At 44.0% G+C, this 26,763-nt stretch overlaps 1 protein-coding gene across 1 annotated transcript in view; it reads right to left on the bottom strand.

Moving 5' to 3' along the window:
• Positions 1-26,763, bottom strand: part of Rora (RAR related orphan receptor A) — a 726,948-nt gene that overhangs the window by 178,207 nt on the left and 521,978 nt on the right. The window contains exon 2 of the mRNA XM_076926173.1: positions 11,343-11,372. Within this exon, the coding sequence (XP_076782288.1) occupies positions 11,343-11,372 (30 nt within the window). The remainder of the gene's footprint in view (positions 1-11,342; positions 11,373-26,763) is intronic.

Here is a 26,763-nt window from a genome sequence, read left to right as displayed (position 1 = left end):
AAACCCTAGACAGTTGTCTCTAGGTTCTTTGCTGCCGCTTCAAGGACAACCAGGAAAAGAACTGCTATTTGAGGCAACTTCATTATAAAATCATTTTTAATAAGCAATCTTAACAAAGAGAGGGAACACTCTTGTGGAGAAGCCCTCCAGGGACCCACAGGCTGCCCAGTTAAGTTATTAGGAAGTTTCACACAAGGGACCAAACAGCTATTTCATTGGCCTCAGGGGACAGAGTTTAGTTTTCACCTCATCTCTAGGGGCGCTGGTGTTATCCAGCCTGTGCACAGACAGCATAGTCTGGTTAACACTTATGACAACGCCCCAACTTGGTGGGGAGTGGAAATGGATTTTCAGTTTTGTCAACACAAAAAGACATGGTGTAAAGGAGACAGATAAATGAATCCAACATACTTTGTGATGCTTAAAGAATGGGCAGGCAGTGGATACATCTTGCTGGGACCTCCCTAGTCTTTAAGAGGAACCATAGAAATCCACTTTAGGGAAAGGAAGAAATATCGATTGTGAGAAAAATAGTTTCTCCCCATTTTTCCAGTTGTTTGAGGGAAAGATTCTTCGTGATGAAAAGGGCCTAACACGGTGCAGCTCCCTTCATCTACCTGAGACGTGAGCAAGATTTGGACCTTTTGGTTCAAATTTTTATCAAGCTATTTGTAGCTTGAGTTAAAAGGGCTGGAGAGACACAGGTTCCAGTGTATCACAGGAGCCCTGGCCAATTAGCCCTGGGATGAAAGCAAGCATGGAGAACCATTAGGCATGGAATTCAAAGTGCATATGTATTTTTTAAGCTTCGGGGCTCATTCCAGGTCTCTGATTTTAATGACATGGCAAGAACTGGTCTTACAATTAGACCCGAGAGCTGGGGAGACAGGGCAAAAGGGACCAGCTCCTTCTCTACTGTCAGAATAGACTTGTCTCTTTTGGTTGAAATCTTCACTGCCCAGTAGCATCCTCTCCATGCAGTCCAGCACAGGAAGAGCCAGAAAAGAAACTTCTATCTAAGGATCAAGGTTTTACCTGGGTTCAGAGAAGGGGCTGAGGCAGGAAACATCTGATTCAGATGATGTTAAGTGACAAGGCAGGAAAGCAATGTTTTCAGGCCACCGAATTTCCCTGTGTGCTCTGTAGGCCGTTGTCACTCACGAGAGAAAGGAAACCTCCACATCTTCTCATCATCCATCTCGTCCTTGGTACCAGTCGACTCCAGCCACATGGGTCCACATCATTGTCCCCAGAGTCATCAACTGCCATGGCCTCAGACAGAGCTGAGCCCACAAGATGTTCAAACACAGTATGTAAATGCAAACCCAGTCCTGAATTTTCTTAAGGTACTTTTATTACAAAGAATCCCTCAAACCAGGGGGAGACAAGCGGCTCTAGGGAGATGGGCAGTTGATAAAGTGCTGGCCTTGCAAACCTGAGCTCAATGCTCACAAGTCATGCAAAAAAGCCAGACATGGTGGCATATGCTCCTGGTGCTGGGGAGGCAGAGACAGACAAATGCCTGGAGCTTGCTGGCAAGTCAGCTTAACCTACTTGGCAAGTTCCAGGCTCGTGAGAGTCTCAAAAATCAAGGTGTCCGGTGCTTGAGGAACAAGGACCAAGCTTATCTTCTGGCATATACATGCACACACACGTAATCTTCAAAAGGAGGTGGTCTTGTTTGTTTGTGTGTTTGTTTTTTGTTTTGTTTTTCCCTGCAGACTAAGCTATTAGAGACAGAGGGGAATGTGGTGAACTTTCTACATGGCACCTCATACAGTTCGAGGGACAGGTTAGGAATTATGGGCATCTCTGCGTGTAAACCTGCCTGCCTCCTAGCCCTGCCTTCTTACAGGTGTCGGCTGCTGTTTGCTATGCAGCCTGCTTGTCATCCTTAGGTTCTGGTATTAAATTTCAGGACTTTTTGTCATAAAATTTCCTTTTCACTCCCAAAGTAAAAATTGAAAAATGAAAGGTTTATCTATTAATGCTCTTTATAGAAGCCAAACCATACTTTATCTTATTCGAGGATTTTCTGCTTGACAGTTTATCAGTTGTTTGTTTGTTGGAGACAGGGTCTCACTAGGAACCCTATCCTGGTCTGGAACTCACAACCTCATCCAGGTTTACTTCCAACTGTTAGCAGTACATCTCCTTCCCTCAGCCTTTGAAGTTCTGGGACTCCAGGTATGTGTCACCATGCTAGGCTCGGCTTTCGTTTTTAATAATCACACTTGGATGTTGACCAAGACATTAAATGTTAGAATCAATGCTTAGGTGGTCAACCCAGTAAAAGATGAAAGGAGCCTTCCTTTGCTGTATAGGAGAGACATTTGCCCAAAGATGGAAGTGGAGCAAGGAGAGAACTTCCCGTTAGGAGGCACGTTTGGGCAATCTAAAGCAAGAGGGGAGTTCGCTCGGAAATTAAAACCTTAGTTGGAACGATGTGCAGATACGGGCAGCAACTATAACCAAAAGTTGTGCAAAGTTCCAGGGTAATTGCTTAAGTTAAGTTAACAAAAAGTGGTGGCTTTTGTCACATTTCAAAGACATTGGAATCTCTGCTTCTCCTCCACTTTTACTCCTTGCCTGCAGATGTTACTACCAAGATCAGCTCCTAAATTCAGGTACGATTAAGCATCAGCAAAGCCTAGTTGTTATCTTCTAAAAGAGATTTCCTTTATTTTTATTTTCATGTCTGTGTGTCTGTAGATGTGTGTGCTCATGCCTGCAGGGGCCAGAGGGTGTTTGATCTCCTGGAGGTGGAGTTCCAGGTGTACATGAATTGGCCAGCGTGGGTTTTAGGGACCAAACTCTGATGCTCTGCAAGAGCAGTTTCTTGATCAGTGATCCACCTCCGCAATCCTGTAGCTGCTTATCTTTCAGATATATTCCAGTCTCCAAGTATCCAATCCTGCAATCTTGTTCACTTGGTTAGGTGAGGCATCGAGAAAGCCTCGGTGTACTAAGCATCAGTGATCAGGTTGAGCTAAAAGAATGAGAACTATTCGTGGCATTGACAATAATGAAGGGCTTTTTTGTTTCATCGGGAGATCAGTTCGTGCCACCAGACATACACATGGATAGTGGTTAGGGCTTGGGCTCTCCTACAAGCTTAGGAACCTCAGACAAGCTGCTCTCATTGTGGGATAAGCTGAGTTGTATCAACAGTGATGCTGACTGCTCATTGTCTTTGAAGGGTCAGGTTAGGATGCTAAAAAGATAAAACATGGTCTTTTTTAACATGGGAAGGCTGGATGGTTGCTAGCAGACCATCTTGGTTAGATGAACTTTTCCATATGACAGGAATAACATTCTTCTGTCTTGACATAAATTGAGTCTTCAAGTGGAAAAGCCTACTCATACATGAAATAGTTATATGATTAAAAAAAAAAAGCCAACCCAAAGCAAACCAGCAACAACAAAACCAACACCAGGGGCCTAGAAGATGGCTCTGTAGGTAAAGGAGACTGCTGTACAAGCCTAACAATTTGAGTTCGATCTCCAGATCTTCAAAGGTCAATGGAGAGAAATGATTGTACAAAGTTGCCCTCTAATGTGTACATGTATGCCACGGCATACACACCTGCACGTAGACATCACACGCTGCATGTACACTCACAATAATAGAAGGAAACTAAAATTTAAAATGAGTTTTAAAAAGTAAAACCTCAGACAGCTGTAGCCATGACTGTGGTGTGCTTGGCTTTCTTTTCTACTGTAGAGCAGGAGAACCACTCTGAGGAAGCCAGCTGGAGTTAGAGCTCTTTGCTTTAACTTCTTGTGTCTTTGGGGCATGCTACCGTATATGTCTTAGCTTCCATCTGTGGAACAGGAGGGGTACAGGAACTACATCACAAAGCCATGGCCATGATGAAACACATGAGAATTTGTAAAGTTCTCTCAAAAAAAAATGCCTCTTACCATATGGTCCAAAGATTGAGGCACTGTTCATGGGGCAGCTCTCCCATGCACAGAAACAGTCGGTTGTGTCTGGCTCTGAGTCTGGGCTCTGCCCATGACCAGCTGGGTGAGGAAACAAGTTTTTTGACTTCTTTAAGCTAAGTGATTCACTCTTTAGATACATTTTCTTATCTGAAACTTGTTGCAAGGGCGAAAGCCAATGAAGCTCATGAGAAGATGAGAGGAAATAAAGCCAGCGTTAAACAGAACATACAGAGTTTGAGACGTGCCTAGTGAGTGGTACACACCACTGTTGACCACAACAGTGAGCACCTCTCTTCTCACTATGGTGTTGCTCTCATTGTTGAATCAAAGGTAACACAGATGGACATTTATAATAGATAACTAGCCTCTCCCTCCCCTGACCCCTTTTCTCTTTCATACATATATGTATGAAAGGTGTAGGTATTTGTGTGGTATGTGTATGCATGTGTGTGGTGTGTGGGAGGCTAAAGGTCAATAGTAGATGGCTTCCATGGTCTGTCCTCATCTTGTTTTTCAAGACAGAGTTTCACACTGAATCAGGAGATCACCAATTTGGTTTAGACTGGCTGGCCAGGAAACTCCTAGGCATCCTCCATCTCTGCCTCTCCTCCACTAGGATTATAGGTGTGTATCGCCATGCCTGCTTTTGTTTGTTTGTTTGTTTGTTTGTTTAAATACATTGGTGCCTGGAATCTGAACTGAAGTTCTCATGCTGTCATGGGAACTTTACCAACTGAGCTTCCTCCACAGCCCTCAACTCTCTCTTAAAGTTCAGGCCAATGGTACATAAAAGTTTATTAACTAGGTAATAAATCTACCAATCACACACCAGTATCTAATAGGCCAGATTATTTTTGTTTTCTCCAAGAATTTTAAAGAGTCAGTTACTACACCTCAACATACACTTGGAACCTATGAGATGGTCCTAATCAGGTTTTTGTCACACACAAAAAAAACAAAAACAGAAACAAAACAAAAAACTAAACTAGAGTCATCTAGGAAGGGGGAACTTTCACAGAGAAAATGCCTCCACAGGATTGGCCTATATGTAAGTTTGTGAGACAGATTCTTGATTAGTGATTGATGTGGGAGGGGCCAGGACACTGTGGACAGTGTCACCCTCGGGGAGATGGTACTGGGAGTACAAAAAAGCAAGTAGAGCAAGCCATGGGGAGCAAGCCAGGAAGCAGCCTCAATTCCTGCCTCCAGGTTCCTGCCTTGGGTTCCTTCCCTGACTTCCTTCATGCATGACTGTGATTGGAGTGCATAAAGAAACAAACCCTTTATTCTCCAAGTTATTTTGGTCATGGGTGTTTATTAAAGAAATAGAAACCAAACTCGGACAGAAAGGAACCCAAATACTTTTGCCCTAAAGTTAGTTCACGAATCTGGAGTCTACTGAAACACTTAGCGGGTTCAGCCCTGCATGGAGCATTTGATAGCTGATGTAAATGCTGGACTTCGATGGAGTTCACAGGTCCTCACCCTGATGTTGGGTTTTAGGACTATGAGAACTGTCTGCCTTCGGAGAACCCCCAGGGCCAAGCACAGCCCATTTATTTTTAATGTGATGGGCCACAGAACTGCTTAGGAGGGTGTATCTGTAGTCTCAGACTGATTCTAAACAATGAAATCATTTCCAGACTCTGTGCCAGACACTTGGCTTCTTGCAACTAATCTTTCTTGAAGGGAGTGGGTAGTTATTGTTCAGGATGAGAACAATGGGAGGTGAACAATAAGGGATGTTTATTTCTAGGGTCCCAGGTGAAGTCCTTGTATTTATGTGGTTGTTCTCAGATGTTTGGATCACAGCATTTGGATCCTGTATAGAAAGCCTAAGTCTTTTCTTTTCTCCTACACTTCAGCAAACTTGCTTTCTGGAATCGATATACTTGATACTTGCATCTTAAGTTCTTTCCTATGTCTACTGGCCCCTGCTGTCCATGTCTGACCTCAGCCCTGTTGTTGCTCATTCTATGGAATCTTCAAGGTTAAATGATCTGCCAACACAGAGCAGTGTGATGCATGTGCATTTGCATTTTGGTTATGTCCTATTGTTGTCAAGCTTTATGTCTAGGATGGCTATTAGCCCTTCCAGTGACTTTATGAACATAAATGTAAGTTTTTTTTTTTTTTTTTGATTATTTGTCAATGAGCCAAGTGGTGAGAATGGAGACCCACTACAAGAAGGCTCATGTCTGTCTTAATGTCCTAATGAAGCACACTGCCAGCACTTGAAATAATAATTACTGTGATTCAATTGGGTTGTCAAGGCAACCTATGAGCTCCATCACCAAAGCATCCTCCTATAGTCTTGCCAAGAAAGGCCTGAGTTTCTCTGGTCTGTGAATGGTCTCAAATCTGAGGTTGCTGAGACTTTACAATCAAAGAGTGTCTTTCAGAAAAGGAGAATACACTGGAAAATGGCCTTTTGGAGGTTTGGGGTTCTCCTGAGTAGAGAGTAACAATTGTGACAATCTCTTGGGTTTATTTTGTGGGATTCACAAAGACCCAGGAAGAAAAGTAGAGACCCCAAACTCATTTTCTTCAAGTCAAATTGAAAACCACGTCTCTGGCAATAAAAAGTGAGCACAGGGCTTGGGAGTTGGAGGGGTGACTAGGACCACTTGCTGCTCTTGCAGATGACTTGGGGCACCCAGTAATAGATTCCTATCACCCAAATGGCAGCTCACAACTATCTGTAACTTCAGTCCTGGGGGATCTGAAGCCATCTTCTGACTGTCTTGGACACAAGGCATGCATGTACTGCATCGATATACATGCAGGCAAAACACTTAAACACACAAAAGAATAAAATAGAGATACCTTGAAGAAAAGTAAATACATTAATCTATTCTATTTTAAATGAATGCAATAAACACTTTTAAAGGGATATAAAAGATAGCACCTACAAGAGATATTCATACTTGTGCTAAAATATTTTGACTACTGAGAATCAGAATCTATTTATAAATGATACAGTGCTTTAATTATTTACTTTAGGTGTTATCCTGTTACAACCAAACATAAAACGATGTACTAACTTATCAGTTAGTAGCAATTTGTATTAATACTAAAATATTTTGGAATATTTGGATACAATATTTCTGTTGGTATTTGGGGGAAGGGTTGTACAGAAAGTTGACAAATCAACTTGAGATTAAAAAGTCAGATTTTTGACTGTTTACCACTGAGTCACCTGTACTTTCTAGACATATGTACCTGTGTGTAAAGGAGAGAGGCAGGGCAGGCTTGAACTGGAAGATAAGAAATACAACAGGAAGAAATGTCAGTGCTTAGGTGTCATTGGCCCAACCTCAAGGCCTTCTAAATGTCCCCTGGGCCTGCCTTGTAGTGGCTGCATTTTAATTTTATTTGGTGACAATTCTATGATGTTAATCTTCACAGCAGCTGGAGAAGATGGCCTGTTGCAAGTTTTCTTTTTAATTTTCATTTATGTGTATGAATATGTTTCTGCCATGTGAATGCAGCTGTCTACAGAGTCCAGAAGAGGGTGCTGGATCTCTTGGAGCTGGAGTTAAAGATGGTTGTGAATCACCCAACGTGGATGCTGGGAACCAAACTTGGGTCCTCTGGAGGAGCAGAATAGTCAGTTCCCTTAACCACAGAGCCATCCCTCTAGCCCCGCTTCCCAATGCATGTTTTCAGCTCCATATTTGTCCTTGCATAGCATTTTAGTAAATACAGAACTGTCCAATCAGAATTAGATTAAGAAGTCAGGAAGTCAGGAGTGAATGACTAGTTTTTCTTGACAATTAAGAAAATCTAAACAGCTGAACAGTGGCCGATTCCAAAGTGGGGAGAAGGTATTATCCACCCTGTATTATTTCATCAGAATGAGAAACCAGAGCACTCCTGTGAGAGAACAAAGTGAAAGTGCTCCTGCAATTGTCCAACCAGAGCTGGATAATCACCATGAAAATGAAATTGAAATTCCACACCACAGTGTGAAATTGATCTAATATGTCCCTATCCTACAAGTAAAGGTGCCGTTTCATGTTCACATTCTAAACCTAATAGCAGCGTTTGCTATCGACAATTGAAAAACCTTACAGATGCAAGGATTTCTCAGCCAATTTGGGCATGATTGGCTTAGCATAAGAAACTCTCAAGCTTTAACTTGTCCCCCTGAGCCAAGTACAGTGAAAGCATTTAGGCACCCTCCAGACCTTGGCAGAACCTGACTTAGCTGAGGACTATGGTCAGGGACTTCTTGGAGGCTAGTGATCTCATGTGCTTTCATGAAACTTATGGCTTAGTTTACCCCAAACCATGGTGTGTGTGTGTGTGTGTGTGTGTGTGTGTGTACACGTGTGTGTACTCACATGCATCTAAGTATCACAATGATTGAGGTTCCCTTGATAGTTCTTGCACCTCTGAGTGGTGCACATGTGACCTGACACACTGGTCTGATAATATATCTGGCAACTATACCTATGAATTTGTAAGTTGAACAATCTCTTTTGGAGGGCAGTTTGGAAGCTCAGATTGAAACCACTAATTCAGGGTGACTCGAGTTGTCAACCATTATACAGTCAAGGCTTGACCAAGGTTTCCAGAACCCTGGCTCAAAGTGAAAAATTTGAGCCAGTACAGAAACAACTTCATATACTTCACTGGTAGTAAAACTTCCCGAAGAACAGATGTCAAGAGAATTTAAGGGGAGCTGAAATTTAATATCTTTTAAAAAAAGACAATGGTGAAGCATGTTAGGATGGTTTCATTTTCAAGGAAAACCCAATGGATTGTAAGAAAGAAATCATTTGGCTGATGGCTATTAGAGAAAGAACTGATTGATTTTCTTTTCCCAAATATATTGTGGGCTCTGTAGAGACACCAAGACCAGAAACATCAAGGGCTATCTGTCAAGCTGGGTGACAAAAACAATCTGTGTTCCAGTGGCACAGAAGAAGTCTATACTCACGCAGCTCCGAGAGCTAAATCTCTCTGGACACTCAGTCTGCTGTCTGAACACTACTCTTTCCAACTTGTTGCAGGGATATTTTATTCTAGAACATCTCCAGTACTCAGAAGAGTTAAATATCATCTCACCCTTCCCCGAAAATTCCAACATTATGTAATCTAAATCTTTCAGTCAAGGACACGTACGAGCTCTGAGTTTTTTCTACAAGTACAAGTACTTAATATGTCTTCCAGGGTATCCAACCTGCAACCTTCAGGCCTCCTATAGCCCAGGGTCATGTAAATGAGGCCCCAGATAAAACCATAAACTTACTTAGACATTATAATAATAAACTCGATTGAATTGAGAGGTTTTTCCAGTATGAACTTTGTAGATGTTGATGTCATGTAATGGTGTCAGAATGTTAGACACCTCAGACTGACCTTCAAAGTTAGAAAGAAACCATCATTCTGGCTATATCTTTTAAGGTTGACAGAGATGAAACTGCAAGCTTTGGTGAGGAGGCCTACGTGGTTAAGTTGCCTGCTATTAAAGTGTAATTTTTCCATCTCTAGTTAGCACTCTCATTGGTGTCCCCTAAATCCCTCCATGAATTCTATAAATGCCTGTAAATTATTTTCAGAGATGGCAGTACCTTGAATGTCTTTGTAGATGGACTGTCTATCCAATAACAGCATCTGTGCTCTCTGCCTTCTGGTATCTCATTGGTTGAGGTGTCCTCCTTCTCATAGCTAATGGAGTTGAACTGGGTTCTTTTGTCTGCTTATCTAAGAGCCAATCCACAATGCAAACTGTAGCTTTCTGTATATTTGCTAGGTGGCCAGGAGTCCACACCCCAAACCACCATAAACAGTAGGCACAATCAGCAGCCCCTGCTTGGGAGAGGCCCAGGACGGAGCTAGCAGAAAGACTGGATTACTTACCACCTCTAGAGTGGGTCCCTCCAGGCCAGGGACGAGCTCATGGGCAAGGCTGTGCAAGGAAGCTCTCTGTACCATGCCTGCCCTGCGGATATACAGAGGACTTCAGTGGCCTGCGCTGTCAATCTCTCAGTCAGCATGAGCTCAATTATGCACCGACAACAGCAAGAACAACAAGAACAACGACAGAACAACCCAAAAAAAACCTAAGGGTCACAGACTACCCTAATGGAGGGGGCACAGCGACTGCAAATGTGGAGGTGCCATCCTGAGCATACATCATCTAGCTTGGGTAGACCTTTCGTGGGACTTCAAACAAGCATTCCATGGAGATCCGTGAGAGCCACATGGAGGAATTGCAAGACTGGGCCCTAAATGTCAGGCAGCTTCTCATTGCAAGATATGTCTTGTACTTTTAAAAATAAAAATTTCGATTTCTTATATTTATCTTTTCTACAAATACAGAAAGACAGACAGACAAACCCAAGAGCAGATTTTGAGAGTCAACTGAGGCACAAGCAAAACTATTTTGATGTTACATAGATATTGCTTCCCCCGCACCAAATGAGTCACGTGAAACTAAAAAAAAAAAAAAAAAAAAAAAAAAAAAAAAAAAAAAAAAATACAAAAAGTTGAATGAAGAAAAACGTGGGGAATATATTTTTTTTTTCATTCCTCGGTCGTGCCAAAAATGGATGCAATGCTTGGCTTAGGAAGATGCCCAAACACATCTCGTAGGTAGTACATATCTATGGTCTAAAATACTCAGCAAATTCTAAACACTCCATTCATTCAAAGCCTAAATAATATGCTGGTCAACTACAGCGAAGGTTGACTGCTTGCATCAGCAACAGTGTATCATCCTGAAGTTCAAGGCTCAGTCAAACATTACTGCCCCGACTGCAGATCACAGCACCTTACACTGACGTGAGTTGGTAAGCTTATGGTGGAGTTTGAGTGAGGCAGTTGATGAAGGCGAGATTGACCCTGAGAAGTGGGATAAATCCAGAGCGTAGACCCAGCACACAGTTCCACACCAAACTCTCAATGCCAGTTACCAGGGCCCCCACGGGCCATGCCATGGTGGTTCAACAGCGCCTCTATCCCCCTCAGTATATCTGCTCCACAGACATAAGAACAAAACAAACTCATCTGTGAGCTAGTGGGAAGGAAAAGGAGAGAGAAGCTGAAAAGAAATCAGGGTTTTCCAGAAACTCTTCTAAGAAGGATCCAGACATAAGAGGTGAGCAGTAAGTAACTGATCCTCCTGACTAGGTTTCATGGTGTCTCTAGAGATTTGTGGCTTGGAAACCCAGAATTCATCAGCTTATGCCTGACCTCTCTCATCAACACACACTCAGCACAAACAGGTGGAGATGTGCCAAATCCGACCACTACAGGTTGAAAGAAAGTATGACCACTGTTGACCATGGAAACATTGGCTTATGCTGTAAGGGCCACAGCAGCCAGACATATGCGAATTCCAACTCTTCAGAAAACTTGAGACAGAAACAAAATGCATTACTTACATGTGTGTGTCTTCTTTGTGACTGAGATACCTGGAAGAGAAGAGACAGAGACAAAGGTCAAGCAAGGTCTTGTAAGGATCTGTGTGGTCATAGGGGTCATGCCGCTGTGGGTTTGAAACTTGTCACCTTCAGCTAGTGACAGAGAGCAGGGGTTCATTATGAGACATATCCCAAAGCTTTGAACCATAAATGGCAGGGACGGTGAGCTCATCTGCTCTCTTGTTAACTAACTACATGGCAGATAGCTCAGTCAGCACAGTGCTTGCCTTGCAAACACAAGGGTTGAGCCCCCAGAATCCATGTTTAAAAATAGTTAGGTGTGTTGGCACATGGTTGTAATCCCTTTGCTGAGGAGGCAGTCGAAGGCATACCACATTCCTGGAGCTTGCTGGTCAGCCAGCCTAGACTAATAGGTGAATTTCAGGCCAATAAAAACTATCTTCAGGACAAAAGTGGACGGCATTAGAACTAGACCTGAGGTTGTCCTCTGCCCTCCCCATAGATCTGTGTATACATAGGCCTAAACATACAAGTGCACCCTCATTCATATATGCACATACATGCATGCATACACAAAGCAAAGGCACAGACAGTAAGTAGTATACCAGGATGAAGGAGATGAGAGAAAGCTCACTGCTTTATTGACAATACAGGAGGGGATCATGTTACTAGGCAGGCAGAAGGCACAGGAGAGCAATGCCAACCCAATCTGACAAGACTGAGCTGAGCTGTGGAGCCATTCATGTGGCACAGTTCTTGATTCCAACTTTCCTTTTTAATGAAAATGTTTCTTCCTGCTCACTCGAAGCATAGCTTTTTATAGTGAAGGAAATACAGCCACACACAATGTTATTTATGTGTCCATATTTGTTAAAGTCCATAGGGGAACGGTGGCTAGCTCTCTAGAAATAGCATCCATACGTATGATAGGAACACAGAGGATGCATGAGTCAGCACCCTGGATGTTCCCAAGATGATTTATGGGTGACAGGTGACAAGTGGAACTAAGTAGTAGCTGGCAAATCGCACCTGACAGAGTGGATGACCATAAGCATTTCTAGCTTTGCTTCACTGTAGCTAAGCTTTGAACGACTCTTGTGCTCCATTCTTCTTAGGAGACACTCTCAGGGCTGAATAGGCTCAAAAAATAATCAAACTGTTGAAAACATTTAACTTGTGACTAAGAACTGTGGTAAATCTTGAATTTTTTTTTTCTTTCAAGTTATTAAGAGAACTATTTAACCCTCCTCTGGAAAGTAAAAGTAGCTGGAAATTTTGGCACCCCGCACCAGGGTTATTACTTAACTATGGAACACATCGGTCAGGGAAGAGATCTGTTACGAAAAACCTTGGTAGAAATTAAGGGGAAAAAGTTTTCAAAGTTGTGAGCCAAGACCAAAATCACACACTTGCTTCTCCAAAGTTTTCCAAAGGCCTTATTTAAGGAAGCTGAAATTACATAGCCCAACTCAAATTTGTCTCTTGCTCCCGCCCCTGCCCCCGCCCCTGCCCCCGCCCCGCCCTGTCCCGCCCCCTCCCCTTTATTGAGGAAAACTAGACGATTATTTTTCATCATGTTTACTTTGGCTTTGCAGAGTGAGCAAGAAACTTCTGTGAAGACGCTCAAAGACTATCCAAGGAAACTTCAGGAGTGTTCTAGAACTTTCAGAAGCCTCATTTTTCCTAGGAAAGCCCTTTTCCCCAACAGCAGCAGTGAGTGAACGAATCTTAAAATCCGAGTATGATTTGTGACTCCAGCTCATGACACCCGTGCCGATAAATTGATACATTAGTGCCCTTTCAGCATTACTGGGGATGCGAGCATACTCTCCTTCGGAAATGGTGCCTTCTGTAAAATCACTTCGAAGAGAAAGCGCTTAGGCTGTCACTCCTGATTATTCAACCCCCTACACACAATTGGATTGAACACAACCCCAAACAGACCTATCTATATTCGCTGAGTGTGGAACTATTTTTCTCCTGACACTCGAAGGCCTGATGAAAATCCCACCGCATTGGGTTTTCTACTTAAAGTTATTATTCAGCGTGGTACCGTGTTCTCATCAAAATTTTTCATGATGATTACACTCCTAATAGATTTTGAATCTCTTTCCAGGAAAGCTGCCTGATCTATGAGGTTACAGTAACAGGCACGGAGCAGGAGCTTCATATCTGTCTCTTGAAAGAAAGCATGTCTTCCCCTTCCAAATGGCTCAAACTCTTGGTCTTGTAGTTTTGTGGTATCGCCAATTAATGTGCTATATTGACACATGGAGGCCATGCCAATGTTGGGGTTGCTAAAGGTAGCAGATGAAATACAGACTGGCAGCTTGTGTTTGAACTTCCACCATTAACCTCCTTCTTTTGCATTTGTATTTTACTGAGCTTTGAGTAGTCTATCTGGCAACTTCTGTCTATATAAATATAATCCTAAGCTACATTATTATTTACAACGAAGACATGTTAACCAATCAAATGAAGAAAAGAATAAAGTCACACCTCCTCTCAAGAATACTATGCTTTTTTTTATTTATTAAAGGCTCAAGTCATATTTATGGCACTCTAACTGGGTATATTACACTTTTTGTTTTGTTTTTACTGAGTAGCTGTTTTGAAGACAGAATTCCGTTTCCCTAGAAAAAGCAAGCAGGGGCAACAGTGTAAACTCTCGAGAGATAAATTCTGTGGGGTAATGAGACATTTTATAAACCTCCCTTTGTCCTCCCCACGGGAAAAAATAATTATCTTGATCCTGCAGGTAGCTTGAATTTGTCCCCATTCTTTCTCTACAGGACTTGTGATACTTTGTATCTGGGACTCCACAGACTAGGAAAAAGGACAAAGAAGATGATCCCTGTGTTTCAGACTGAGAAACCAAGGCCCAGGGAAACTTAACTAGTATATTTACCAGTTCTCCGTGGAAGTTAATGCTTGATGGCAAACAGTACCTAAGGCAAGTCTTTAAGACCCTGCTGTAGATAGCACCTCTATAAAGTGTACTCAACGAGGAAGTCTGTTCCTTCAAATATGCCTCTTAGAAGTGAGCTGTGTAAATAATTTAAGTCTATGGGAAGAGAATTAAGCCCTGCCCCTAGCTAATTTAATCCAAGCTCCAGTTTAGGTTTGGGGGAGAGAATCAAACGGACAAAGAAACTCCAGTCTGAACAACTAGAGGACAAACTTAATCTAGAATATTCTAGAAGAGAGGGAACATGCTGCAGGGACTGCATCTGCCCTTATCACCCTTGCATCTGGCTGACAAAGGGTCTGTGCATCCTGCTTTGGTAAAGCCTAGCCCTTTTCTCAAAACTGTTATCATATTGTAAAGTACTCTAAGTGGTTATGCAGAAGTGTGTGTGCGTGTATGTGTCTCTGTGTGTGCATGTGTGCATGTGTGCATATGCCTCGGATGTCTTACTGTTTGGCATTGTGGCTGTTTTGCTACAGGTCTTTCACTGTCCTTGTACTCACCGAGGAAGCTGGCTTTACTGGCCAGTGAGTTCCAGAGGTTGTCCTGTCCCTGACTCCCAGTGTTGGGGTTATAAGCAGGTGTCACCATGCCTTGTTTGTTTGTTTGTTTGTTTTTTAAAGTGCAGATTTTGGGAGATAGAACACAAGCCCTCATGCTTGCCATGCAAACCCCGCACTGCCTGAAACCTCTCAGAAGACCTACAGCTGTAGTTTTATATTAGGGATTTAAATCCTTAAAACGGAGACCACACTGACAACAACAACAAAAATCCCACCAATACTCAAAAATCAGAGTATTTTTCCAGTATCATAAGCTTGCCTGACTCAATTGAGCCAACAACATTTCAAGATACATCAAAGTACATGCCATGAAAATACCACACATTTGTCACTGGCAGGCTTATCCATGGGGATGACTTTTAGAGTTCTAGACTCCTGGAAAAGAGTGCTTTAGGAATGTAATCTGATTATTTCCAATCTGTACCCAATCTTACATCAATTAACTTCCTTCATGGGCTCCTGGGAGGCTTGCTTTGGGGGGCTGTTGTCAGGGTACAGAGGTATTTTCTCTGTGTGAAAGGGCAGCATCTGTCTTCCTTCCCTGGTGTGGCAAATTCCTAAATGAACATTTTCAGGGGCCTGGTGTGCTAGACAAGGGCTTGCTCAGTGGGTATGTTCCTGTCTTCTCTAGTCCTCTTTCGATGAACAACACCTAGGCAGGGGTATCTACCTGTGGTCCCCTCTCTGTTAAATATCAAAGCAGAAGAACACAGTAGAGCAAACAATGCCTAAAATGTAGGAAAGCTCTCCTTTTTCCTTTAGTTTTACCTCCCCCAATATTCCCACATTCATGCATTTCAGAAGGCGGGGAGCAGATTGCCAGAGTGATAATCCGGGATTTAATTGGCTTGTCACAACACTGCACAGCCTTTACACTTTGGCGGTTTATTTCTAAAGAAAGCAGAGTTCCCAGATCCAATGGCCTTCACTGGACTGTGAATTCCTTCTTGTAAGACATCCAAGGGACATGCTGTATTTGTTGTCAAATGTGGCATCTTGGGTTAATAATTTAACCTCCCGAAGCCTCTGTGTCCTTAATAAAAGGAGAAAAGGGTTGGGTTTGGCTCCCCGGCCAGACAGAGCATGTGTGAGCGAGGCTGTGGCTTTGACCCTCTGAACTACAAAAGAGGTAGGGAGGTAAACTGAGTCCTCCCTAAGGCTGAAGACAGTTCACCTGGGACACAGTGCTTAGGATCAGTTTCTGCTAACAATGTTTCTAATCGCGTACACTGTGTGACTGTATTTTTGCACTAAATAGGAGGCTATTCCTTGGGCAGATGAAGGTGTGTGTGAGCATCAGGAAACTGCTGCAAAACATGTGTCTAATCTGGGCCACCAGTGCCTGAAGTCTTAGGCAAATTTCAGCAAACAAAGCGACAAGCACTTAATTTCCCGTGTTCCATCAAGGGGCACCCAGGCTCCTCTTTTGTCTTTATCCAGGAAAGTAGGAAGCCAGCAGTGAAAGCCATACTTTACAGGCAGCAAATGAACATTCATTTAAGAACTACAGCACAACCTTTCTCTGTCTGTCTGTCTGTCTGTCTGTCTGTCTCTCTCTCTCTCTCTCTCTCTCTCTGCCTGCCTTCCTTTCTTTCAAATGGCCAACAGTTGTTTCACAAAGAAAGCGATCTCAGTTTCTCACTTTGTGCTCACTCTCTGCCCCTCCCACTCCTCCTGAAGCTGGTCTAGCTGGCAGACTTGAGCTTGCTGAGTTCTATAGGTCAAGGAGAAAAGCTCCAGGAAGCCGGGAATCAGGATACAGTCTCGGAAGAGGCTGGCCAAATAGAAACAATGTTACAAAATGCTGTCCTTGTCTAGGACAGAAGAACTATTAATGATAATCTTATTGACAGTGCTCCAAGTAATCTCGGGACTTTGTTTCAGAAATTCTTAATGGACATTAATGCTTAGAGTTCACTCAAGAGAGAAATAAATTACATGTCAGGGTTGCAGGGACCAAGGGCAACAGGCAGAAGGCACCAGAGCATTTAGCAATATTACGACAATCAAACCCTTTATAATTGCATAAAAAGCCTTTAGAATCATTTATAAGTACTAATTATCAACATTAATATTATTTTAATGTGAGTTTCTTTCATGTTAGCGTAGAGCCTAGGATGAGCTGATTTGGTAAGAATATTTCAACTTTTTAACCAACCAAGGTGTTTTTCTTAGCCATAAAAGCAATTCCACTTTGGTGTGAAAAATGGTTGTGGGAATGAGAAGAAAAGCTCTTTTTTAAAAAAAAAAATTAAAATATGTGTGTGTGTGTGTGTGTGTGTGAGAGAGAGAGAGAGAGAGAGAGAGAGAGAGAGAGAGAGAGAGAGAGACCCATTTCTCTTTTAGATTATATATCCTAACATTCCGGGAAGCAACTTTTAATTGGTCAGGAAAACCAGAGTTATGCCTTCTTTCAAGTCTTGTCTTTATTCTGAGGACTTAGCAGGTCACATTCCAGGGCACACAGGTCATCAGTCTCTCTGGGAAAGAAATGTGGATATCTTAGAAATTTCTCTGAGAAATACATATTCATTATGAAAAGTCCATATTGGAGGGGAGGGATTTCTCCTGGTTGTACCAAAACCAGGACCCAGTGACAATCATTAGAATCTTTATTCTTCTAAGAAGGATCTCCTTTCATCCACTTGCATATGAAAAGTGGACCTGTCTAAAAGGTCTCTCTCGTTTATTTTTGTTTTTTGGTTTTTTTTGTTTTTGTTTGTTTGTTTGTTTTTCAAGACAGGGTTTCTTTGTATAGCCCTGGCTGTCCTGGAACTCACTCTATAGGCCAGGCTGGCCTCGAACTCAGAAATCCGCCTGCGTCTGCCTCCCAAGTGCTGGGATTAAAGGCGTGGGCCACCACCACCTGGCTGAAAAGGTCTCTCTCAATTGGTTTACATTTGACCTCAGAGTTCTGGGCAGGGGTATGAAGTGGTGACCTCCAATGCTTCCAATGTAACCTTCTGGAATTGAGGTGTGTGTGTGTGTGTGTGTGTGTGTGTGTGTGTGTGTGTGTGTGTGTGTGTGTGCACAGCACACATGTGAGAGTTAGAAGACAACTTTAGGTTCTTCATATCTTTGGTTTGAGCCAGGGGTCCTCACAGACCTGAAACTTATCCATGTAGGTCAGGTTAGTCAGCCTGTGAGCTCCCGATAGATCCTACCGGAGGACCCCTCGGTTTCCATCTTCCATCTTGCCATTTTCAGAGTCACAAGCAGCCAGACTCTCATCTGGCTTTAAGACCGACCTCAGGTTGTCAGGCTTGACAGTAGTGCATTTGTTTACCTGCTGACCTATGTGCCAACTCTGTACTTGCCTTCTTATATGGGTTGTGGATTGTGGGTTCTGGGTACTAGGTTCTGGGTTCTGTATACTGGGTTCTGGGTACTAAACTTGGGTCTTCTTACTTGCCAGGCAAGTGCTATTTTGAGTGAGCTATCTCTCACCCTCCCATAATTGAGAAATTTTATCTTATATATTGCATTTTAATTCAACAGTAGAGCTTATGATACTTTTTTTTTTTTTCTGACAGTGCTTTTCTTTAGGGACTTCTGGAATCTTTTGAATTTTTTTCTCCTTGACACTCACGGGGCAGCACAGACTTGAACTGCTTATGCCTGACTCACCAGCATGCGGTCAGCAGGCTAGATTTTTGATCCCTGAAGAAAGAGCTATCAGAACTGGTTAGATAAGGATAACCCAAAGACTATGGAGGATGGCAGATACTATACATCAATATATTATACCAACAAACAAGCTCAACCGTAGCTCATGGTCAGCACACCAAGGCCAAGGTAAGTGAAGATGGAATAACCCCATCCCAATGTTTGCTGCTGATGGCAGGAACAAGAGACCAGAGCCATCACTGACTCTGCCCCAGATCACATAGAAAAGAAGCAAATCTGACACGGTAGGAACAAGGTAAATTGGTTCTAAATCTGGAGGAAATTATCTGCACAGCCAGAATAGATGAGAGTCAAGAGATTCAGGATCCAGTGGGATAACTGACAATCAAAAAAGGAGAGGGCTTTAGTTAGTCTAGAATATAGCAAAAACCAAGGGTTATACACAGAATTTTTTTAAAAGGCCAACATTAGCGCGCCTGAGTGACAGAGATAGACCATGTCTCAAAACAATGAGCAAGCAAACCTGCATCTCCTAAACACACAGAACAACTCAATATGGTTAATATTTTGAAAAAGAAAAATTAAAAACAACAACAAACAAAAAGCAAAACAAAACAACAATAACAAAAAAACCTACCAAAAAAACCCAGACTGTATGAAAACATCAATAATTCAATCATAAAGGAGCGTACTTTGCAGCATCCACTTGTTTAATTACAAGATTTTAGACAAGCTGTTTGGATTGAACATACTGGGAGGTAATTTAAGAAAAGAAGGAGGAGCCAGGCGGTGGTGGTGCACGCCTTTAATTCCAGCACTTGGGAGGCAGAGGCAGACAGATCTCTGAGTTCAAGGCCAGCATGGTCTACAGACTGAGTTCCAGGACAGCCAGGGCTACAGAGAAACCATCTTGAAACACCCTCACCCCCCCCCCCCAAAAAAAAGAAAAAAAGGAGGGCTTTAACAATGACAAATTGCGTGTGCATGTGCACATGCGTGCAGGTGCTCAGAAGGCCAGGAGAGGGTATCAGAGCCCCAGGAGCTACACGTTACAGGCATCTGTGAGTTACCTAATGTGGATATTGGGAGTGGACTTTAGTCTTCTGCCAGAACAGCAGGCTTTCTTAACAGCTGTCATGGTTTGAAGGAGAATGGCTGCTATAGGCTCATAGGTTTGAATGCTTGGTCTCCAGTTGGTGGAACTATTTTGGAAGGATTAAGAGGTGTGGCCTTATTGGAGGAAGTGTGTCACTAGGTTTTGATGCATCAAAAACCCACACCATTCCCTGTTGGCTTTCTCTGCCTTGAGGTTTTTGACCAAGATGGAAACTCTCAGCAACTGCCCCAGCACCATGTATGCCTGCCTGGTGCAATGCTCCCTACCACAGCGGTCATGAAATCCAACCCTCTGTATCCATGAGACTCCAAATTCAATGCTTTCTTTTACAAGTTACCTTTGTCATGGTGTTTCTTCAAAGACATAGAAAAGTAACTAAGATAACACCTGAGTCCTTTTTCAGTCTCCTAAGTATTTAATTTTTCATGAATTTGTATTTGTCAGATTAGATGGGTAAATTATTTCCCCTATGGGATTCTGAGTCAGGAATTCCTAGTTTTGTCAATTACGTGAGATGTAATCTTGGGTAAGGCATCTAAGTGTCTGTGCCTTAGTTTCCCTAATTGAACAAACATAAGATTGTTTTTCTTCACCATAAATTCTACCATTAGAAATATGGCCCAAATGAGACAGTCCCAGTGCCATGTGACAGTCATCTTAGCACTAGGGAAACTGAGACAGGAGGATTGCCCCAAGTTGGAGGCTAGCCTAGACTGTACAGAGAGTTCTTTCTTAAAAAAAAAGAAAAAAGAATAAAGAAAAAGGATGGGACTGGAGAGATGGCTCAGCAGTTAAGAGCACTGGCTGCTTTTCCAGAGGTACTGAGTTCAAGTCCCAGCAACTACATGGTGGCTCACAACCATCTGTAATGGGATCTGATGCCCTCTTCTGGTGTGCATGATGACAACTACAGTGTACTCATATAAATAACAAATAAAGTTTAAAAAAAACTTAAAAGAAATGTAGCCATATTGATTAATCTTTGGTTCATGATCCATGCAGATCTTTTTAAAATCACATCCTTGCTTATTTGAGTGATAGACAAGGCAGGAGCTACATGAATGTCAACAAAGAGGAAGACTTGGGTCAAGGATGTCTATGTCAGGGGATAACATGAATCTCAGAGAAGGCTGTTCTGGTAGCATAAAGAAAGCAAGGGAGACAAAAAGATGCAGAACATCAGACAATCATCTTTGCTGAAGAAGAACAAGTACATTGAAAAGACAGATTGAAAATATATACACTAAATTAATGAGAGTATTTCTGGGAGACAGGAAATGATGGGTTGCTCTTTTATCATCTTGCCTATATTTTCTAAAATCTCTACAATAAAGCTATATAAATAAAATTTTAGTCATGAGAAAAAGGCTAGTATGAAACACCCATCTCAAAGGGCTACTGGGAAGATAAAACAAAGAACGACAACCCTTATCCAGAATCGCTTTGTTTTTATTATTGCAGATATCTCTTTGTGAGACCCCGTTTTGCATGGCAACTGCTACTTGCACGCTTGACCTTTCCTAGGGGGCTGTAGATCCTGTGAAGAAAAAGGGCTGATAAAGCTAGCTACTTTCATGAGAGTCTATAGTGATGTATAATCGGGTTAATAGTTAGCCTAACCAGACTTTACATCTGAAAAATTATCTCTGCTTAACTCAGTATGCTTTATGCAGTGCCAGAATGAAGGCAGTAAAGAGGTAAGCACTGTCTAGGTTTTGATTCCTGGGAAAACAAGCATCCTTATCTACCACTCCGAAGTCTCCTAATGTTCACAGAGAGATACAGTTAATGCTTCGGCTCACCATACTGGAAGGTCTCTAGAGAACCACAGAACAGGAAATCGAGTTTGTGGACGTGGCAGGTCTAGAAGGCAAAACACAGTGATAATCACAAGGCCTTCATGAGTGGCCTTGAAAAGGAACAAGGGGGAGAGAGAGAAAGAGGAGCTTTCAGTTCAGACGGGACACACTGGGAAATATTCCTGAATGGAACAGCACAATGACTAGCATTTGCTTTAGCACGGGGAAAAGGCACAATGTATCAAAATCTTGTCAAAGGCTGATTGGGCATTGGTGTATGAGGGTTCACCTACTGTTGACCTGTTGATGAGTGCAGGTGAATCTGGAGTTCACTGATTAACCAGACTGGCTAGAGAGCAGCGCCCCCCTGGGATCCCCCTGTTCGGACCTCCCCAGACCTGGAATAATAAATGTATGGCATCACATTTTTTCTTTTCTTTTTTTCTAAGTAGGTTTTGTGAATCTCAGACTATGTATGCTTGCATAGCAAACACTGTACTGGCTCAACTGATTTCCTTCTTTCTTTCCTTTCCCTCCTTCCCTCTCTCCCTCCCTCCCCCCTCTCTCCCTCCCTCCCCCTCCCTCCCTCCCTCTCTTCCTTCTTTCCTTTCTTGTTCTTACAAACAGGGTCTCATGTAGACAATGCTTGTTTCACACTCACAGTATAGCCAAGGTTAACCTTGAACTTCTGATTCTCCTGTCTCCACTTCCAGAGTGCAGGGATTGCAAGTGTGTGCCACCACCCCCAACTCATGAGGTGCTGAAGATCAAACCCAGGGTTCTGTGCAAGCAAGGCAAAGAGCTCGACTAGGCTATATCCCTAGGCCCTGAATATTTCATAATAGAAAGACAATTTTAGCTAGAAAGGGATGGCCAGAAAACTGAGAAGTCATGTCTCCCTCACAGGAAGTGTGAGTGATTCCTGCCTGGGCTGTGAACATAGTGGAATTTCCTCAGCAGCTGAAGAAGGTGTTACTAGAGCAGTTTCAATGCCTTGGGAAGTTATTACAGTGATATCCTGTACATAACATTCATTTAAGAGCATATGAGATGGCTCAGCTTGTAAAGGTACATGCAACTGAGCCGGAAGACAAGAGTTCAATCCCCAGGACCCACATGGTAGGAGACAACTAACTCTAGTTGTTCTCTGATCTCTGCATATGTGCTGTGGTGTATACACACATGCATGTACACACATAAACACACACACACACACACAATTTAAAGAAACATTCCTTTATTTTTTTATTTATGAAAAATACTTAATCTCATCCTTTCTCCTTTAAATTCTCATTTGCAATGAGGTTTTAATCTTTCCTGTCTTTGTCAACTAGGATAGATTTTAGGAACATAGTTTAATTTGTACTGGAATTTGTTATGTCCTAGTGAAAGAAGCATAAAACCGCAAGGGGCAAGGGGGGGGCGGGATATCTGAAATTCGATTTTCAAAATGTGTCCCTGTCACTGGAGAATGTGCGACCACAGTGTCCCCTGCAAACGTCTTGATTTTCCTACTCATATTCCAAAGCTGCTGCCACATGACCTAAGTATTCCCAATAATCTTTGAGTGATGACGCTGATACTGTTCCTCTTGACAGAGGAGAAACTCATGCCTCAGTTTCCAAGGTAACAACCTAGAAAACAAGCCATCCTGGAGGCCAGACCTGGTAAAGAAGGAAGGCTTTGAACCAAGACATGGAACATTCCAGCTAAGTCAGCTTCCTCTCAACTTCGAATGTTTCCCTTAACAGTCCGTATTTCACGTCATGTTCGAAAGGGCGCTTTAAACGCAGCTTTAAAAGTGACAGGGATGGCGCAGGCAAACTTTCAGAATTTTATCACCAGTAATGAAAGCAGAAGTGACTCACCAGAGCAAGTGAGACTCAGCCAGGAGTCTCAATCACAGAGCCAGCCAGCCCCAGATAGCAGGTGTGGCCTCTGTGACCACCAGACTGCAGATGAGACACTGGGCTGCAAAGAATTCCTTCATTGCTTTGGCACTGGTATAAGTCTGATGATGATGATGATGATGATGATGATGATGATGATGATGATGATTGTTTACTATGCAGAGTCTTAGAGCCTTTCTGTAATCCATAATTTTATTATAGTTTGATATGACAATAAGATACGGTATGGGTGGAATTGTCAACTGCTACCTTTCCTCGTGGAGGCATTCAAAGCACAAGCCTCCTCCATCTACAGGAGCCAGCCTCCCCAATGGGAACAATTCTCTTAGCCTGCACTCAATATTCAAGTAAAGCTCAAAGGATCGCGCGCTGCGTGGGTCCTGTGGGAACAGTCCTCCCAGATGGCCCTCCCGATATTTCATTCATTGACCAGAGTTCTACTTTCTTTCTGCTTAGGAAAAAAAGGACATTCCTGAGAAATTAAGTTAACTATTAGCCAAATCTCCACAAGCTGCTGGCTTGGATTACATAACAACTCTGTAATTCCAGCAGCTAAGAACAGGAAGCCAGCATATTCTCAGATTTCTCTCTCTCTCTCTCTCTCTCTCTCTCTCTCTCTCTCTCTCTCTCTCCCCTCTCTCCCCTCTCTCCCCTCTTCCCTCTTCTCCCCTCTCTCCTCTCCCCTCTCCCCTCTCCCCTCTTCTCCCCTCTTCCCTCTCCTCCCCTCTCCCCTCTCCTCCCCTCTCCTCCCCTCTCCTCCCCTCTCCCCTCTCCCCTCTCCCCTCTCCCCTCTCCCCTCTTCTCCCCTCTCTCCTCTCCCCTCTCCCCTCTCCCCTCTTCTCCCCTCTCCCCTCTCCTCCCCTCTCCCCTCTCCTCCCCTCTCCCCTCTCCTCCCCTATCCCCTCTCCTCCCCTCTCCTCCCCTCTCCTCCCCTCTCCCCTCTCCTCCCCTCTCCCCTCTTCTCCCCTCTCCTCCACTCTCCTCCCCTTTCCTCCCCTCCCCTCCCCGCTCCTCCCCTCTCCTCCCCTCTCCCCTCTCCCCTCTCCCCTCTCCTCCCCTCTCCCCTCTTCTCCCCTCTCCCCTCTCCTCCCCTCTCCTCCCCTCTCCCCTCTCCTCCCCTCTCCCCTCTTCTCCCCTCTCCTCCCCTCTCCTCCCCTTTCCTCCCCTCTCCTCCCCTCTCCTCCCCTCTCCTCCCCTCTCCTCCCCTCTCCTCCCCTCTCCTCCCCTCTCCCCTCTCCCCTCTCCCCTCCCCTCTCCCCTCTCCCCTCTCCCCTCTCCCCTCTTCCCTCCTCCCTCTCCCCTCTCCCCTCTCCCCTCTTCTCCCCTCTCTCCTCTCCCCTCTCCCCTCTCCCCTCTTCTCCCCTCTTCCCTCTCCTCCCCTATCCCCTCTCCTCCCCTCTCCTCCCCTCTCCTCCCCTCTCCCCTCCTCTCCCCTCCTCTCCTCCCCTCTCCCTTCTCCCCTCTCCCCTCCTCTCCTCCCCTCTCCCCTCTCCCCTCTCCCCTCTCCCCTCTCCCCTCTCCCCTCTCTCTCTCTGCCATCTCTCTTTCTCTCTCTTCCTCCCTTTCTGTATACATGTGTGCGCGTGCACTGTGTATGTGTTCCTGTATGTGCACATATGTGCTTGTAGAAGCCATGGATCAGTCTCCGGTGTCATTCCTTAGGCACCACCTGCCTTTTAAAGTTTCCTTCCTGTGTGAGCACGTGAGTACTCTCATGCGTATGTGTCATGGTGTGGTCCTGTGTCAGTCTGAGGACAACTTACAGGAGCTGTTTCCTTCCTCCCACTATGTGGGTCCTTAGGCTTGAACTCGGGTTGTCAAGCAAGTGTCCTTACTCACAGAGCCACCTCTCTGGCCTTGCCTAGCTTTTAACGACAGTTTCACACAGGATGGAAGTTAGTCAAGGAAGACAGAAGGCTGGATGGTGAGCCTTGGGGTTCCTCCTGTGTCTGCCTCCTAGGCCACAGCCCCACTCTTGGCTTCATTATATGAGTGCTGCAATTAAACCCAAGCCCCCATGTTTGCACTCAACTCACTGAGCCTTCCCCAGCCCCATTCCTCAGCTTTCTGCCCATCTCCCCCCACCCCCCTTCATTCTGCCTGCCCTCCTCCCAGGCCCAGCTCCTTCTGCCTTAAGCAGTCTAATGGGTTCTTACTCCTGGACCGTTTTAGAGATGTGAGATGTATCCTCTTATACTACATGATAGCTTGGTTTCACTGAATACCTGGTGCCTGTGACTCTCATCTGAATTCATAGAACATTCTCAAAGCCTGAACTCTGGACCGTGCACTGGCAATCATTCACGCACCAAACTGTTGTTCCAGGACCACGGAACACATTATTTCTGCTTTGGAAGAAAATGCTCAGGGGAAGCTAGGGCAAAGGTAAGACCGGGTTTTCCTAAAATGGATAGAGCCAGAGAGGCAGCTTCATTCCCCAGGGATTGAGTCTGGATTCCTCTGGGTTTGGAACTAAATTGATGTAACAGGAGCCAGCTCTCTAATCTGAGACCACAGGTAAATTCTACCTGCTTCTGGGGGTGGGGGAACCAGCATGGGAAAAAGGGTTCCTGGGGTTCTAAAGGATTTGTACCAGGAGAAAAGTGGGGATCTCCCAGTTTCTAGGGGTGGCTGAATATCTGTTTTCATTTATGAGCGGCTGCCAGGCTGTTAAAGAGGAGATTCCCTTTCCAGTGAATTAACAGCGATGTCTACTAGCATGGCGCTTTCTGTAGAATTTTGCATTAGGAATTGTACCTCTGCTTGAGACCATCCTTTCTAGCAAGTCAGAAACACAGACAGTGGGAAGAGCCACAGAGCCCTCAGCACAGTGTTTCAAAACCCACAGGTCTTGATTTCTTACTCTCTGTGCTTCCCCTACAGTGGGACAGATGAAACCTCCCCTCCTCACATCTTCTGGGTACCACGGAAAATTCGAATGTGACCCAAATTTCTTTTGGGTTTATTGAGACTAGATCTTGCTCTGTAGCCCTGGATGTCCTGGAAATGCCATTTAGACCAGGCCATCCCGGACTTCAGATGATTCTCTGGCCTCCACCTCTCCAGTATTACAGGACTAGACCACCATCCCTGTCTGCATTGCTTACTAAGGACCCTTTACTAAGTCCATACTGAAAGTGAATCTAGGGATGTGGAGACGGCACAGTTGGCAAAGTGCTGGCCACGAAAGCTTGAGGACCTGAGTCTGACCCCTGCACTCACCTAGAGGAGCTAAGCATGGCCGTGCATGCCTGTCATCTCAGCATTGGAGAGACAGAGACAGCGGGATTTGAGGCTCACAAGCCAGACAGCCTCACTGAGTCAGTGAGCTCCAGGATGCATGCCAAACCCTGTCTTAAAAAAAAATAAGGCAGAGAGCAACTGAGCAAGACACTTGATGGTCACCTCTGACTTCCAAGAGTATGCACATGCTGTGT

The sequence above is a fragment of the Arvicanthis niloticus genome, chromosome 27 (genome assembly GCF_011762505.2).
Source record: "Arvicanthis niloticus isolate mArvNil1 chromosome 27, mArvNil1.pat.X, whole genome shotgun sequence".
In the NCBI taxonomy this organism is placed as follows: Eukaryota; Metazoa; Chordata; class Mammalia; order Rodentia; family Muridae; genus Arvicanthis; species Arvicanthis niloticus.
The sequence above is the reverse complement of the archived record's forward strand: the minus strand, read 5'-3'. Positions and strand labels throughout refer to the sequence as shown.